Raw genomic sequence first — 18202 nt, forward strand, 5'->3', positions numbered from 1 at the left:
AGGTGACAAGAGAAGCCAAATTTTATATAATCTACATGCAGATCATTGCTTGGAGCTAAATCTGCTCAGTGACTTAATGGACCCATGGGGTTGAAGGAAGGAGAACATAGTTGTACTCAGAACTTGGGATAAGGGGCCAAAAAGGAGGCGTTGTTTCCTTATTCACACATTAAGCGTTGAAAGGAACAAGAATCTAGAACCTATATGTTCAAAAAGACCCAGATTTCAGACAGGAAATAACTTTCAAATGCCTCTCCTTCTCACCAAGCTCGCTACGAGATCACCAACAAGTATTCTTGTCAGGGTCCCGGCCAACATCATTTTCCCATCTTGCCTTGTTAGTCTGTACCCTGTAGGGGACAACTGGAAATAATGTTGAATGTTCTGTTTTGCACTTTAAACAAGCTTTATATATTCGTCCCTGACAGATCTGAAAATGAAGTCAAAGCTAACATAAAAAAAAAAAGAAGAAGAAAAAAGGAAAAGTTCTTCTAGCTTACAAGAGAGCAGTAAAGGACGATTAGGGGTTTCCTCCCTCCCCCTGCCCAGATCAAGGGACTGCATTCCCTTGGGCTTTTATATCCTTGTATAATATTTAATTAAATACTCTGTTCCTACTGGTTTATGTACTAGAGAACACTAATTTTAGAAAACCGATTAGCTAGTTCTTTCTAACTGTATGTTATTGTAGCTAAGGTCAAATTTTTCACTGAAACTATGGCAACAAAACCCCAGTATTCTTTGTCGACAAAACTGAAGCAAAGTTCTCAAGAGATAGGCCTCCACTAGATGGCTAGACCTGGGCTGGATTATTCTATTTCCTAGTTCTACCTGACATGCTATGTTTCTGGGAATGACTGGCGGGTGGGGGGGGAGGACCTTAGTCAAAGAAATTTTCTAGCATAAGTCCAAGTGAGCTTATATAGAAGTGTCATCACTGATAACATTTTTAGACACACATAATTTTAGCAGCACAAAACATCAAGACATTTCAGAAGCACCCAAATTGGAACTCAAATGTACCCGGAAAAATACCAGATGAAAAAAAAGGAACTTTTAAAATTTCAAAAAGAGGAATAATTGCCCAATTTATTTTCTCAATTATTACAACTGCTCAAATTGGAGTTTTTCCTGCACGGACCTCCAGCTATTGCTGTATAAAGGAAAAACGATGGACTCTTTGAAGGGACAAATTCTTCTCCCCATACCTGCAGCCACTCTCCACTTATCTCCCCAAACCAGTGCCCATGGACACAAGCACAATTTTTGCCTTCAAGTGGAGCCATGCTGGCCTCTCGCCTTGGAGAGAGGTGCCTCTGCACTGGCTGATATGACCAAGGAAGCAGCCAGTGGACATCCCTTCTCCTTGGAATTCAACTGTCCTCAAAGCCAGGGAGAAGGTCCCTCTGTAGACTGACTGGCAAGAACCCCTCCCTCCAAACTTACAACAAACACACAGGGGGTGGGGGTGGGGGGGGTTTCAGGAAAACAGCAGATTGGCAATATCTTCCTCCTGTCTGTCAAGAGTGGCTGGAATGCCTGCTGCTTGGGTTAAGATAAACACAACTTCCTGTCCCAGCTAGGCTTGTAATTTTATACATAAGGCAGGATTACCATCTGGAGCAAATGCTCCATCAGTAACAGAGGCTCTGATCAAGGCTGTGCACACAGAAAAAAGGCCTGATGGCTTCTCTTCAAAAAGCCACAAGCTCTAGAGCTCCCTCTTAATTATGAGGTGCACTCCATAAAATCTAAGACATTCAGAAAGGTTATAAAGTGTGGCTATGGATACCTTTGTGTAATCCCCATACCGAAATATTACAACAGACATCAGTGTTCTACAAGACGGCAAGGGCTGTGTTTGATCTTCCTGAGAGAAGCTGCTGCTGAGAGCTGCTAATTGCAGATGTACTCATGACAGCTCCTCAGTTACTACTTACTGAGTGCTCAGCTTGTGCTCAGCATGTGGCTAAATGTGCACCACCTCAGCCTAAAACAATCCAATCAGTTCCATACTATTATTAACCATAGTTACCAATCAGAGAAATAAGGGTTAGAGAGATTAAGTAATTTGCCCATGGTCACACAGCTAATTAAGGAGTAGGGTAGGTACCTGACTCCACATCTGATTCCAAAGCCAACCCTCCTAACCCCCATGCTCCATGGCCTCCCCAATATACCTAACATACTCATCAAAACTAGACTCAGCAGGAGCTTGACTCAGGGTTTTGTTTTTTATATTCATTCACCTTTTCCAATATTCAATATTCCATCTTTCCACTACTTTGCAGTGTTCTCTGTTGGTTAGACATTGGATCCCTGAGAGGTTCTCATTTGGAGCGTGTATCTGTTCTCTCCCCAGCTGTTTGCTGACCCAATGCCCCCAACCACAAGGCTTCCACAGGGAGCAAAAACAGAAGAAACAGCTGGGTCCTTTGGTGGGAAAACAGACCCTTATGGTCAAATGGGATCGTCTACCTAACCTCTGTCCCCAAGCTGAAATTCCCTCTTCAAAATCCCTGACAAATGGTTAGTCTCCTTTGAATGAGAGGAAACTCAATTATTTGAAGCAGGCCTCTTCCCTGAGCAATAGCTTGGCACTTAGAATCAAGTTCCTTAAATCTGAAACTCTGCCTCTGGTCACTTTTATCTGCTGGCCCTAATTCTCTATTGTTCTGGGCTCAGGACCTCCATCTTCCATATGATAGCCCTAAAGTAAGGGAAGACTGACAGCTGGTCCTTAGAGCCTTACAAGAGTATGGCAGCTTGTCAGAAACGCCAGAATCTCAGGCCTCACCCCAGACCTACAGAATGGGAATCTGCATTTTTAACAAGATGCCCAGGTGGGTTCTATACACATTTGTTTCAGAAGCAATGCCTTAGAGGGCTCTGTTCATTCATTCTACAATACCTAAGAGCCTACTATAATCCAGGACCTGTGCAAAGCCTCAGGGGAGACAGGCCTGGTTTCTGACCTCACAGTTAGCTGGAGTTGGGTAGGAGTGAGGTCATAAACCAGCCATAAGAGCAAACAGTTTTACAGCATGTAATAGGGGCCAGGAGCTCCTTTAAGTACTTCACACAGATTAGCTCCTTTGGTCCTCACAAAAACACTGTGAGGCACATACAGTCATATCCCCATTTTCAAGATGAAGAAATAGAGGTACTGAGAGACTAAGTAATGAGTCCACGGTGACATGACCAGCAAAATGCAGAGCCAAAAGAGTCAAACCCAAGCAGTCTGGTTTCAGTCTTTGAAAAGGAGGAACAGCTTATCTGCACACAAGGGGTTGGCGAAGATAGTCCAGAGGGGACGTTTGAGATTTGAAGGATGGGTGGGCATCAGGGAGACCGGGGGTCCCAGAAAGAACGACAGAGATGGGGAGATCACTTCAGCGAGAAGAAAAAGGGCATGCAAAGGCCCAGAGTGTAGAGCAAGCACAGTGACTGCCAGGAAGAAATCAATCAGTCTGGTAGGAGCACAGGACATGGCGTGGGACTGCAGATGAGGCCGAGAGGTAAGCAGAGTGACTCATGCAGGGCCCTGTGAACCCTGGAAGTATGTTGTGTATCCTAAGCACAACTAGAGAACAGCCCGGGGCTCCACCCAGCCAGTGACATCATCAGATCTGCATTGATTCCTGTGGCTGCAGTGAATGGTGGGTCAGAGGCGGGGCCCACACTTGGGCACACAAAGGAGGCAAAGAGGGAAATGCAGAAACCAGCAAGGAGGTCAGTGCAGGAACTTAAGTGAGAAATGTTCCAGCTGGCCTAAAATGTCTTTTAAGTTCTTTCCATCACTCTTCGTGCAACTTCAATGCAATCATTTTGTGATCCATCCTCCTGGTTACGCCTCCCTGAGTTTTATTCCCACTGAGCAATATGCCCCTTAAATGTGGAACCCAGGACTTGGTAAGAGATCCCAAATGTTTCCTAAGCAGCGCAGCTCTATTCATCTACTAGAGTGGTTCACTGGAGACTCTGCAGCCCTCCAGATATGGGTTCAAATTCTGAGTCTAGCTTGGTGACTGACCCTTTCTGGGTTCGGGGTCCCCAACTGTAAAATGGGGATAATACCACCACCCACACCATAGGGATGCTCTGACAGTCAAAAGCAAAAGCATGCCATGGGCCTACCAGGAGGCTAGGCACCAAAGAGAAGGTCTTTAACATAGATTTGTTTTTCATGATCGTGAATTTAGTGAAGACAAGGAATCTCAAAACTATAGGCATCAGAGAGAGAAGAGAGATCCAACAATGGGGGGTCAAAGAGAAGGCACCCTCAGAGGGTAAGTCCAGTCCACTGTTCCAGGGAGAAGACAAATCAACTATAAAAAAATCTTTTCAGAAGTGCCAGACTTGGGTAATGTGGAAAGAGACAATAAAACAGCATCCATGTTAAAAAGTCAGTTGTTGACCTAAAAGGTCACCAGCAGAAACACTAGTAGCAATGGGCAAACTGAAAACTTTTTCAGAAAAAAACATGAATTCCTTCCCAATCAGCTTTTAACTAAGGACCAACATTACAACAGGCCCTGGGCCAAGAGTACAGGGTAAGATCTGGTCCCTCCAGGTGCCCCAAAATCTAGCTATGGAGACAAAAATAGCAAACAGCTGTGTAAACACCATACTCCAGGTTGGTAAGCAGGCAGGCAGTTCATGCCTCTAGTATATAGATATTCACTCCCGTGTCAGTGCATCTCAGAAGGACTTATTTTGGGGTAGTAGAAGAGGAAATGGAGTAAGAAATCAGCAATTTAGTGAAGGAATAGTTGAAGACCAGTCCCCTTCTTTTTTTTTTTTTTTTTAAAGATTTTATTTATTTTTATTTGAGAGAGAATGAGAGACAGAGAGCACGAGAGGGAAGAGGGCAGAAGGAGAAGCAGACCCCCTGCTGAGCAGGGAGCCCGTTGTGGGACTCGATCCCGGGACTCCAGGATCATGACCTGAGCCGAAGGCAGTTGCTTAACCAACTGAGCCACCCAGGCGCCCCGACCAGTCCCCTTCTAAAAGCAGTTTTAGGGGCACCTGGGTGGCTCAGTCGTTAAGCATCTGCCTTCGGCTCAGGTCATTATCCCAGGGTCCTGGGATCAAGCCCCACATTGGGCTCCCTGCTCAGTGGAGAGCCTCCTTCTCCCTCTCCCTCTGCTGTTCCCCCTGCTTGTGCTCTCTCTCTCTCTCTGTGTCAAATAAATAAATAAAAATCTTTAAAATAAATAAATAAATAAATAAAAGCAGATTTAGTAGGTATTAGGAGGTTTTCTGATATCAGACTATCTGGGTTCAAAGCCTGGCTCTACCATTTCTACCTATGTAATCCTGCATCAGATATTCAATATTTTGTGCTTCAGATCCTTATCTATAGAAGGAAGTTAACTATGGCTGTCTTATGGGGTTAAACAGATTAATGTATACAAATTAGATTACTTGATGTACCTATGCGCTATATAAGATATTCACTATTATTTATAGAAAACAGAAAACACAAGGTAACAGGCAAATAATAAATAATACTACTTTTTTAATCTATGGCCCAAACACAGCTGCCTAGCCTAAAAGTGCGTGTGGAAACCCAGGCCATGTCCCAATCCCAATTTTGACACAAAATTGTTCTTGGACCCCAGGAGATTAAATCTAATTTCCATATCCGTCAAAAAAAAAAAAAAAAAGAAAGTTATCTTAAGCTCAAGTGATTAACCACATATCTTCATCAATGTTCTGAAGACAGGATTATAAAAGCCTTTGCCTAAAGAAAAAGTCTTTAATCAACCAGTGTTCTCCTTTCGGGAGAACCATGAACAGTCTGATAATATGACCCCATTACACTCACTTACCATCCCAATGGAGGAAGCCACGACAGCAGTACTAAGACTCAGTTAGATGACAAAGTAAAAGTACCCATTGCACTGGAAGTATTTTAGGCATTGAAGCTGAAAACTGTTCTCCATTAGCAAATGAATTATCACCGGTAAATGAATTATAGAACAGGGGTCTGGGGTCTAACTTCCATGGGTGACTCTGATATTCACAAAGGAAGCTATCCAAGGCATCCAAGTAAGCAGAAGCTCTCTTGTGCCCATGTGTGTAGGACGCCCAGAGCCTTCAGAGATACAACTCAAAGCTTCGAGCAAGCAGGCAGAAATCCAGTGAGGGACACATGCGGCAGTGTGTGGGACTCCAGCATAATCAAGCAGCAGGCATCAGCCCAGTGAATGTGTGACACACTGTGAGCATTCTATGTTGCCTGGGGAATGGATTTAAATTACAGTGTTGTTCCCTTTAAATGGAGTCTGTTGGTACGAGCTTGAGATAAACTGGTAAATCTGAAATGACGATTATAAAAAAACCTACTAATCTTTTTATTAAATTTGAATTGATTTTGTCAACACAAAGTCAAAAGAGACTTTCTACAAAGCAACTGCACGCATGCGCATGTACACATAAAACCTTCAATATGCCTCAAAGCGTATCCTTAACAAGCACCTAAAACAGACGGATTTTTCTGTTTTATTTAACAAGATAAGCAGAAACTAACTCCTTTACCCCCACTGTGAGAGGCCCGTCATGGATTAGAATCAAAAGAACAAACAAATTTTAAGTTAGGCCCTCCCCTTTGCATGTGGGTACTTAAAACTAAGATATGGGTTCGTTCCTTCAATGCGTTGCCAAAAGAAAGAAAGAATGTTGCCTAGCAACAATTAAGACAATGTGCAGCAAAGGAGGGTGGTTTGAAAGAAAGCTAAACCAGTGAGTTTGTTATGGTCACTGTAGTCCAGAGGCCTTTGCAACCCAAGACCTAGCTGTGTCCCCATCTGGCCCCAGAGTAAGGCCTGGCTGTTTCCATCCATTTGTCTTATCTTGACCGAGAACTGAGAAGATCTGCAACCCCAAAGAAATAAGAACCTACTTCTGGACAGCATGAGACTCCTGAACATCAATGCCCTCTTGTGAAATGTTAACTGGCCTGTTTCTGGCACCGGTCACAAAGCTTCAAGCTGGAAGAGATCTTGGAAGTTACTTCACCTATATCCCACTTAACAGATAGGGAAACTGAGGCCTGGAGAGATGGAATGACTCCCCCACGGTATCACAGCAGCTGGCCGCAGACCCTGGGCTGGACAGTGGCTCTCAGGTCAGATGGTGCTCTTCACCCCAGCCTTAGCAGTTTTCCCACATGGGCTAAGAACCACTGCCTACCTCAACCGAAACACAAGCAAGACAATGATCAGGTAAGTAGGCCGCAGGTACTCAAATACTTCTTATCCCCCCAACCATGAATAATGCCATTCTTATTTGAGGCCCCTTTCAAAGCTGCTGGGGGGCTGCAAGAGCTTGCCTGAGATGCGAAACCTCTTTCAACCAAAACATCCTAACTCAGTCCACAAGCCCCCTAATAGGTGGGCTGATGTAGAGTAAGCACTCTGGGACTGAGGAAAATCACAGTGAAAGTGACAAGGGCACAAGGGCTTTAGGTTCAAGAGTGGACCTACTCTTCTTCCCAGGATCGTCCCAAGCAACATACTCTTCTTCCCAGGATCGTCCCAAGACTGTGATTCCAGGCTGTCACTGTTTTAAGCGGGACACTTGCTGAGCAATCAGGAGTTGTCAGTCAACTTGGAGATACCCAGAGACGGTGTTATACCGGCCCAGACCTCCATTCCCACTACAAACAGGACTCAAGTTGTAGGTAACATGCTGCGTATCCCACAGACTGTCCTGGTGGTAGTTAAAAACGCATTAAGTCGAAAGGATCCAGTGCTTTCACCTTCTCATTTGGCTTTCTTCCTCATTTAAATGGTCCTAAATCCAAGTTAAGAGCTTCAGCAGATAGCAGAAGAAAAGTAATAACTTGGCCCATTTTCATTTAGAGACTGGAGGTGACAGGGTTCACAGCTTGAAGAAACCCTAGTGCTTTGTGTGGAAAAGGGCCCACAGGGCACAGAAGAGTAAAAGCACTGCGCCCGGGCCTTTGGAAGAGGGTTCTGGCCTCACTCTCTCACATGTCATAAGACACTGGGCCAGATGCTCAACACTCATCAGCCAAAATGGCATCAGGCACCCTGGGCTGAGGAGGTGCTGCAGAGCTAAACCAGAGAATGAACATGAGGAGTATCATCATCCACTTTGCCCCAGCAAACTACAGACTGGAGGGGCAATTTTTACACTTTGTTCAAAGATACTTCATGTGCTTTGCCTCTACTTGCATATAAAGAGCTGCAGTGTAAACAACAATTTACTCTAAACAAGTTCCTCAGAGATGTTAAGTGTGCACGGGCATTGACTTCCGTGAGAAGGTATCTTTCCTTCCTCGACTATAAAGAGCTGGTACACGGGAGGTGTCTGATAATGTTTGGGGAATGAATGATAATCATTCTAAGTGACATGCAACTAACTATGGGCAAGTTACTCAATTTCTTAGAATACCCATTTCCTCGTCTGCATAATGGGAACATCAGTAGCTATACCTCATGAGTAGGTTACATGGATTAAAAGAGATAATCCATGGGAAGCGTTCAGCACAAAGTAAATGCTCTATTCATGTTGGCTACTATTATTTATAATGTGGGTCTGTTTCTCCATAAAACCCTAAGACTCCTGAAAGCAAGGGGGACTATGTAACTCATCTTGTCCCCTCATCAGCAAGGCCAACAGCTGGGACACAGCAGGGCTTCAATGTCCCCTGAGCTGAACACCCATTTTCACGACACATTAGCTGAGCGGGTTATTTTGCTTGAAAGCAACCTGATTGGAGGAAGAGAGAAACACGGGACAAGAAAAATACTTACCTTGAACATCCACACTCTCAGCCTGATCTCTTACCTCTGCCCCAATTCATATAAACCATGGAATGATCTCAGAATGCTTCCTTTCTCCTCACCTTTCCCTGCCCAAACTTCTCCCTACATTAAGCTGAGTTTCCTTGCAAACAACTTTTCTTCTGAAACTAAGGGGTTCCTGCAAGGTTAAAAACTTCTCACTCTTTGCTCACATTGATATGGTAGCATCTGTCCAAGATAATAACAACAACAACAACAACAACAAAACACAAAAAACTGGGGGCCAAGATTGACCTCTTGAACTGGAGGTCAATGGAGAAGATGAAGTTTTGAGGGTAAGAACTTGGCCATTGCCCCAATCTGAAAAAGCAGATTACACAATAAATGGCATGTTCAACACTAATGCCTATCTTATTTCCCAAGAGCCCCAGGCCTTGTTTCTCCTCCAACACCCCTGGAAGTCACATTTAAAACAGTAAAGGTTCTGGGATCAAAGCAAGACTGGTAGTTAATTTCCTTCTTTTCTTTATAGAAGACGCCATTATATTTAGTAGGGGAAAGGGACAGCTGGGGGTGGAAAAGGAAAATGTCATCTAGAGAAAGAATTCCATAACCACAAAGTTTCTATTGCTGGTTTCAATCTGATGTCTCTCTTCCTTTTTTCTTTCAAAATTATGAGCAAAGCCAGCACAAATCAGGGAGAAGAGAGATTCTGTCTTACCTGCCATGGACACTGGTGCTTCCAAATGGTACCGCATTAGCTAAAGGACTAAAGTGACTGAATTCATCTACATCGCTGCTCTTCTCATCACCTAGAGGACAGGGGCCATTGACCAAAATTCATGTGGACAATGAAGGAGGTCTCAGCTTAAGTGAACCAGATATGCACCCAGTCTTTCCTTCCTATAGATGAAGTCTGGGGTGGAAGATACATTCAAGGGAATCACCAAAAAAAAAGGCAATTCACTTGGTAATGTACTTTTACCCATCAGAAAGAAGTGTGTTCAAGATTTTAACTCTTTTGCATCTACTGGGGAAAATAACAGCTACCAGTTACTGACCAGATCTTGTGTACCAACCACATACTCTATTTGGTTCTTTGGCCATATTATCTTCAATCCTATTACCTTTACAGGGAAAGAATTCTTCCCTCCCACCCATTTTATAGGTAAGGAAACAAGCTCAGAAAAAGTAATCTATCAAGGCCACTTAGCTTATATATGGGAACGCCAGGACTCAAATCTAGGCCATTGGGTCCCCATGCACACCCCTACCCACAAAAGCATTTAGACACAAAAATGAGAAACAATATTCTCATATCATTAAAGGATTCGTGCATAGGATTCCCTTCTGCCACCATTTAGGAGTGCGAGCCTCTGTACTAAGTACTGGGAATGAAAAGAAAACCAAGCCTCACAGAGGTTAAGCAATTGTCCAGGGTCACACAGCTAAGAACTTGGTTTGAACCCAGAAAGCCTGATCCTAGGGCCTATGCTATTCACCACGAGGGTGGCAGGTTTCAAGAGGAGCTCACAAAATTAAAAAACCCCAAGTCAGAAGCCATAGGGAGCATTACATAAATAGGCCTTTGGTTTCCATTTACTTAAGAACAGGTTATGATGGTTCTCAATATAGGAAATAAGTTGGCAAGGAAACAATGGAAGCAACAACAAATCCAAATGACTAAATGTAGCTCTGCTGATTGCTCAGATAAAGACTCCATCATCCTAGCCGGCTGCTTGCCAGCATCTCACTTTTCCATATGTTTGTTAAACTCCAGGGTGTAATGGCACGGCAAGGAAATGGACTAGAAATGCCTCTAAATTGTCCAACTGCCCTATGCACAATTTCTAAATATCAAAATTACTTCAACTTCAAAATACACTTGTATTTGGAAAGGCAATAATCGCTTCCAAAAGAGAAATCGGTTTCTTCATTTTAGGGGAAAAAAAAAATTTTTTTTTTTTTCAAAGAATGCTATACTAGAACTGAAGGGCTGCTTTGGAAAGTGTTTAAATCCTCACTGCCCAGATTCCAAGGGGGAGATCTCCAAGGCCCTCTGCCTGGGCCCCTCACCTGCATGCCGAGGGCCTCAGGTGCAGCACGAGGAATCTAGGCAGTCCTGACCTACATTTGCAAAGCCTGCAGCAGGGCTTGTTTGGAACCAGATTTTCCCACAAGTGCAAAGCACCTCACAACCTAGAAACCTTTATTTTTAATTTATGAGGAAAAGCAGTCAACATATATCAGGTCACTGTCATGTGACCACCTGTAGAACCAGGCTGGGCCATAAACAAAGTTTGGTTCTTTCCAAATGGACTCTATCAGACTGTCACTTTTACCTCAGAACAGTCCCTTCAATCGGCCACCAGATATCTATCGAAGCACCAGGCACTTTGACCCTAGTGCCAGGAAAATATGTCTTCTGACTTGCCCTGGCTATGGTCCTGTTTATTTTAACATTCTAAACCCCATATTCAAATAGCCACTAGCTCACTTTGTACAGGGAATGAACATCTTTCCCAGGTTCCTTTCACAGCTAGCAGGCCTGTGAGCAGAATGGGATAAGAGCTCACACTGAATCCAAGCAATGAGCGCCTTCCACTTGGCTCCAGCTGCATAAGCCACACTCCAACCAGCTCACCCCTAAGTAATAAAGCCAGGAGTTTATAGCCCAGGCTCTATTAGCAGTGGTGCTTAACCTTGGCCATACAGAAGAATCACCTGGGAAGCTTTAAAAAAAAAAAGAAGAAAGGAAACCATCAATGCCAAATTAAATGACCATCCTTGAGGTTGGAACTTCAACATCAGTTTTCCAAGTCCCCCAGGTGATTTTAGCCAAAGTTGAGACCTACAGCTCCTACTCCATCCATCACCAGCTGTGTGACCTCAGACAAGACACTTAACCTCAACCTTTGAGGACTTCAATCCCCTCACAGGGTGGACAGATGAACCCATGAGCTAAAAATGTACACAGAACCCTTAGCACAGCACCTGGCACAGAGTCTACTGATCCTGGCCCTGTTAAAAAGATAAACTGAGGGGCGCCTGGGTGGCTCAGTCGTTAAGCGTCTGCCTTCGGCTCAGGTCATGATCCCAGGGTCCTGGGATCGAGCCCCGCATCAGGCTCCCTGCTCGGCGGGAAGCCTGCTTCTCCCTCTCCCACTCTCCCTGCTTGTGTTCCCTCTCTCGCTGTGTCTCTCTCTGTCAAATAAATAAATAAAATCTTAAAAAAAAAAAAAAGATAAACTGAGGCATATTTTATTATTCAGTGTAGAGAATTAATTCCGTAAGTAACTGCCTGGATTATTATTATTAGATCAAATCTTTGATTTCTGCTGCATTCAGGATTCTGTTCTGGAAAAAGCCACGGAGGAAGGATTGGAAAGAAAAGGCCACAAGGGCCACAGCTGCTCAGGATCCTGTGGCACAGGGCTTATGGCAACAATTTTCTTTTTCAACAGTCCCCCTCACCACCTCCCAGGTGAAAATATTCTCTTGATAGTCTCATGCCAACTGGATGCAGTTCAACACCAAACATCTTCTAAATGGCTTCTCTCCATCTGAACGTCTGCCTTCTATTTTATTCTAATTCCTTTAGCTTTTACCCAAAAAAGTCAAACAGTTTCTACATCAACTAACAGTAAGAACTTTTCACTCAAATGATGTAACCTAAAAATGGCAAGATTTGAGCCCTTTGGGACTGAGGCCATGAGTCAAATACTAACCCAATGGGTTCTCAACCCCAACTCAATATTAGAAAAAAAATCACTTGGCAAGCTTAAAAAACAAATGCCAGTGCCCAGGCCCATACCTCGAGAGATTCATTTGATTGGTCTGGAGTGGGGCCCTGAGTATCTGTTTAATTTTAAATCTCTCTCAGGTAATTCTACTATGCAGCTGGAGTTGAGAACTATGAACCACAAAAGCAAAGAAGAAAAACAAATTGTTTAACATCTTAACATCCCAACTATATTTTAAGCACCTTCTGGAATAAACTAAAGCTACCTTCAGAGGAAGATACCAAATATAAGAGGCCTAAAAAGAAAGCCAGTAGTGAGAAGCTACTGGTAGGAAGGCTATCCTGAGTAGGTCTTTTAACAAAAACTAAGGGCAATAACCGACACCTTCTCCCTCCAGGTTGAAGCATCTAAGAATACCAGAGCCCCCAAAGGCAGAGTGAGATCTGCTGCAATAACACATGTTCCTTGTGACGAGATCCATAAATCCTATTTGTTTAAGGACATAGTTGCACAAATGTAAGGCTTTAAGCTGAATTTGCACTGATCAACATGTATGCAATATACAAATGAAGGCTCTAATTCCAATCTTGACACTGAACTTACACATTTTCAAAAGGTCACAAAGCTTGGAATTAAAATCATACTTTAAAAACTATAAGTAAATAAACCTACAATTGCTTATTAAACACACACACACACAGCAACACATCTGATGAATTTTCAAATGAGGGAGGTGCCCACTCCAAGGTCATCAACTTACCTCTGAATTTCTTGGGTGGATTATTAAGGTCCCCGGCTTCTGGCTGTACAACGCAACGATCATCAACCAGGCTGTGAAGACAAGGATAAATGCTATATCAAGCCAAGTCTAAGGAAACAAAACCTAAGCACTATGCAAAAATTGAACATCCAGTGCTGTTCCTGTACAAAACTTAGATGACCATGTTCTCCTGCCAGGGGCCTGTTTACGCTACAGGTTTCCCATGCAGGGAGCTAAACCTAATCCAAAAGCCCAGGTTCTGCTTCTGCAATGCACATATTAACCTACTGTTTTCTGTGGCTCTTTTCCCTTAACCATATCCATGATGGATTTGAGCAAAATGTTGAAGTCGGGAGGCGTACCAAGGAGTGAACACATTCAGCTCATGGTAGCTGAGGGGTCCATTTGGTGCCAGGCACAGTACTGGGCCCTGCAATGTGAGGATGAATATGAACCAGGCCCTGCCCTGAGGGAGCTCAAGGCTAGTGCAAGAGCCACAAAAGCAAATTAATAAAGAGAATATACCCTAAGGGCTATAGAGAAAGAAGAACAAAATACAGCCAGGAACTAACTGTGCCTGAGGCCATCTGAGAAGCTGCCCGCAGAGAGAATCATATGGTATTACTGGAAATCGAAATGGAGGTGGGGAAAGTGCAAAAAGTTATAAATAAACAACCAGGCCCAACTTATATACAGACCCAGTATTTAGAAGTGCAGACTGACCAAACTAACATGTACAATTTTAGAAGAACAGATTTAAAATAATGTGCTTTTTGAACAGATGAGGAAATTGAGGCTGAGAAGTTTATTTTTATTTTTTTAAGATTTTATTTATTCATTTGTCAGAGAGAGAGAGAGAGAGCACAAGCAGGGGGAGCAGCAAGCAGAGAGAGAAGCAGGCTCTCGGCCGAGCAAGGAGCCCGATGTGGGACTCAATCCCAGGACCCCAGGATCATGACCTGAGCCGAAGGCAGACGCTTAACTGACTGAGCCACCCAGGTGTCCCGAGGCTAAGAAGTTTAAATGACTTATCCAAGTTCCTAAAACAGGTATTGGTCATTTGCCAAGTGACCACAGAACTTGCTGACAACCAATATACTATGGTTTTCTGGGGTTTCTTCCATTAGTCTGTGCTGCTCCTTATCCCAAAGGCAAGGCACCATTAAATAGTTTGCCTTTACTCTTACTGCCCCTTCCTCCAAAATTCCATTTCACCTCCTAAAGTCTGGCCTGTCTTTCAAGACTGACTCAGGGCCCCCATCTTCACCACGAAGGCCCTCCTCCTGAGCCTTTCCTGGAGCCGGCATTCCCTGCCTCTCCTCACCTCATTGAATGAAGCACAAATGGTGCAGTAGGCTAAGAGCTTCCTAGGGGCAGAGAAGTGCCTGCTTTTGGGGCCCAAAAGATGCCCACGGCTAGTACTTTTTCCTGCCCAGGAAAGGTGCTCAGTTATCTATGTGGTAGGTGAATCAAAGCGGCCAGAGTAGCCCACCAGCAGCTTTCTGCCTTTGGGTCTAAGACACAAGACCTCTCTCCATCAAGAAGAGGAAGAGTGTGGTCAATGGCTTGAGTTTTTATGCAAAAATCAAGAACAGAATGTGCACATAGAAAACTTCCACCTGGAGCCCCTGTGATGTAAATACAGTAAAGCTACCAGATCTAACATAGTATATGAAGTGGTGGGAGTGCCTTGGAATCCAATATAGGGCTGGGTTAAGGGGTAAGAGAAAGGGCCCCAGTCTAGGCCAGAAGACAAATGAATTGTAGATGGCCCTTTGCCACCTACTAGCAGCTTGACAATACGTTATTTCATTCCTCCTGGTCTCAGTTCCTTCATCTGTAAAATTAAAGAGCTGGTCTCAAGGAGTCTCAAGGAGGGTGATGTTCCTCACACTTTGTTTATAAAATATAGATACCAGGTCCCCATCATCCCCAGGCCTATCAAAGCTGTGTTCCAGGATGGCACCTGAGAACTTTTATTTTTAACACGTTCCTCACGTGATTCAGAAGCACACCTCTGATACTGCATGTGCACGCACACAGGCCCTCCAAGGTCCAACTCAAGTTCTGAAGCTCAAGGAGTCAATAAAGCCATTGGGGAGGTAATCACCATCTATACAAATGGAATGTGGCTGGGGAGCTAGATGCCAAGTTCCACAAAAACTGTCAGTCACACTAGTGCTCCATAAATGTTAAAGATATTAAAAGGAAAAAGGTCAAACTTTATTTTCCAAGTCCATTTTGAACCAAAGGAATATTCATCTGAGGTAAGTATTAGAGCCCCAAATTCAAAATGTACCATCTGCACGTTAAAGAAAAAGTGGAGGGTGGGGGAGAGGGAATCTTATCAATAATTTGTTTATAATGCTTGAGGAAAACTCCTATAAAGCAAATAATTTGTACCTGATAGGAATTCTAAGAACAGATGCTCTGGAAGAAGAGGATGAAGGGAAAGGTGGCATTAAGATTTCAGGGGCTGCCACAAGTGGGCTCAGCTACCGACTGGAAGTGAGCCTGGGTGACTGGAGGGGCAATGGCACTATTACAAGAAATCGGGGCCACAGAGAAAAGATGAGGCATAAGGTGGGACTGAGGTTTCACAAGGCAGCCAGGTAAGAGCTGTGGGCAGACAGTGAGGAGGGTGGTGAGCCAATTTGCCAGAGACAGATAGTCAGGAAAGGTAGAGAATGGAAAGTCTACCCTGCCAAGGTCAGCTGTTAGAAGCACTGGTCCTGGAGTCTGGAATGCTCATAGCTGTGAAACCCTGGGCAGGTGACCTCACCTCTCTGAAGCTCCAAGGTTTTTTGCCTCCATAAAGAGCAGTAATAGCGCTCACTATAAAGATGTGTTTAGGAATTAAAGGCATTATGTATGGACAGTCCTTAGCACAGTGCTATAAACATCCACAGGATTCGTGGAAGTGGTGACCCCTGCTACTTATTACCATTGCTTTACCTGCTGAAAAACAAGAGGATGGAAGATTCCAACATGAGGGAAAGAAAAAGGAAGGAATCAGCCAAGAAGTAAAAAGGGACAATGAGAGAGGCACAAGCGGCAAAGGGCCTCTTTGCCAAAACCCACAGAAGATAAATCATGAAGGATGGGTCTTCAGTGTTGAGAGGTAAAAAAAAAAGGTAAGGACCAAGAAACAGTCACTGGATTTGGGGATCACAGAGTCAGGGATGACTGCTTTTCATCGGATGACTTTTGAAAACAAAATTTTTATACAATGAGGTCCAATTGAGGTATACTTCTTTTTTTTTTTTTTTTAAAGATTTTATTTATTTATTTGAGAGAGAGAATGGGAGAGAGAGAGCAGGAGAGGGGGGAGGGTCAGAGGGAGAAGCAGACTTCCTGCCGAGCAGGGAGCCCGATGCGGGACTTGATCCCGGGACTCCAGGATCATGACCTGAGCCGAAGGCAGTCACTTAACTGACTGAGCCACCCAGGCACCCGAGGTATACTTCTATATCTGAAATAATTTGCTCCTTGAGCCCGGAGTGACCTGAATGAGAGCCTGAGAGTACTCATTCTGCACAAATACCAGAGACCAAGCATGCTTTAAATAATAGCTATGATTAAAAGAAAGGCTCTGGCTACTCTAAGAATGAGGTTCTTAGAGAAAGTGTTGGCTTTCCTTTCCCACATTTGAGATCAGCTCCTGCCAAATTCAACAATTCCACCCCAGGGCCTAACTCCTCCTTTCTACACAAAGACAATCTAGACCATTCATATGTCTTCTGGAGTTAACCATCTTGATTCTCCATTATGCTTCTTTCTGCCTTTGGGGCTATTTCACTTCTCCTTTCCTCTTCTCAACAACGGGAGGAGGAGAAGGGAGAAGATAATCAAATAAAGACATTGTGGAATGTACTTACTCTCTTAAAAGTTGGGTAAAAATTGAAGACAGCACAAAAGAACAAAAATCTGATTTACAGAACTTTGTGCAATATGTAACTTTCAAATGCACACTGCAATTTAAAATAGGCAAGGTTCTGCTTCAAAGAAGAGAGATAAGCATCGGAGAAGTTCTGGTTTTGCTTAAATGACAAACAAGTCAGCATATGAAAATAAGAGCTTTTATGAAAGCTAAAAAGCACTTCTTTGGGGTCTGTAAAAAATACTACTAAAATTTTATCCCGTATACTCTGCACTTTCCCCCTTATATAAGGAATAGGAAATTATAATAAATTCTGAATTACAAGAGTCCTAATTAATGAGATATTGCACTTCCAGGACTTACAGGAAAAGAGTATTTTTGTGCCAGAGGTAAACCTGGCTAACATGAGATTTGGTATCATGATTCCAATTGCCCCTGGAAAAACCAAAGTCAAATGCTAACATTCTTATCTTAGGAAAATCCGTTTTTAAGCTGGCATTAAGAGGTCTTAAAGAAATCCTGCCACACAAGATATCAGGTGCTCTTACCCCAAGGTGCTAATAAATCCATTTGTCGATCCTTCCGCGTACAGAGAACAAATGTCTCCAATATGCAGGAAACTAGACATCTTGTCAGACATGTCTTTCTTGAAAAGCCTAGACAAAGTAAAATATGCAACATTATTAGAGGGAAAGAAATGCTCAGAGGGGGAAAAAAAGTCACTGAGAGTTGGCTTAGCTCAATTTTCCAAAGCGCCCTACTTAAAAGTCAAATTTAAATGAGTGTGTGACAGGCAGGCACTTAAATGAGCCAAGCAAGGACATATGCAACAACATTTTTTTCCATATATCATTTATTTCAGGATATTCCAACTACAATAACGCTGGTTTCTAACACAACCACACCCAAATCCGATTCTACAAATTGAGGACCCTCGATAATGAATAGTGAATCTAAAGACTGCAGGGAAGTCAGCCAACAACTTGCAGTGATTAGGAGTTGGAAAGTCTGACTTATAAAACATTAACATACTCAATCTGCC

The 18202-nt window shown here is 43.4% G+C and overlaps 1 protein-coding gene across 2 annotated transcripts in view; it reads right to left on the bottom strand.

Moving 5' to 3' along the window:
* The window catches only part of ITPR1 (inositol 1,4,5-trisphosphate receptor type 1), a 307485-nt gene extending 289685 nt beyond the window's left edge, over positions 1 to 17800 (bottom strand). For both annotated transcript variants that reach the window (XM_021695119.2, XM_021695118.2), the window contains exons 1-2: positions 17709 to 17800; positions 13281 to 13351 (exon numbers count right to left, since the gene is read on the bottom strand). In XM_021695119.2, coding sequence (XP_021550794.1) covers positions 13281 to 13351; positions 17709 to 17800 — 163 coding nt within the window. The remainder of the gene's footprint in view (positions 1 to 13280; positions 13352 to 17708) is intronic.
* Between the last annotated feature and the right edge of the window lie 402 nt (positions 17801 to 18202).

This window comes from Neomonachus schauinslandi, chromosome 1 (assembly GCF_002201575.2).
Source record: "Neomonachus schauinslandi chromosome 1, ASM220157v2, whole genome shotgun sequence".
In the NCBI taxonomy this organism is placed as follows: domain Eukaryota; kingdom Metazoa; phylum Chordata; class Mammalia; order Carnivora; family Phocidae; genus Neomonachus; species Neomonachus schauinslandi.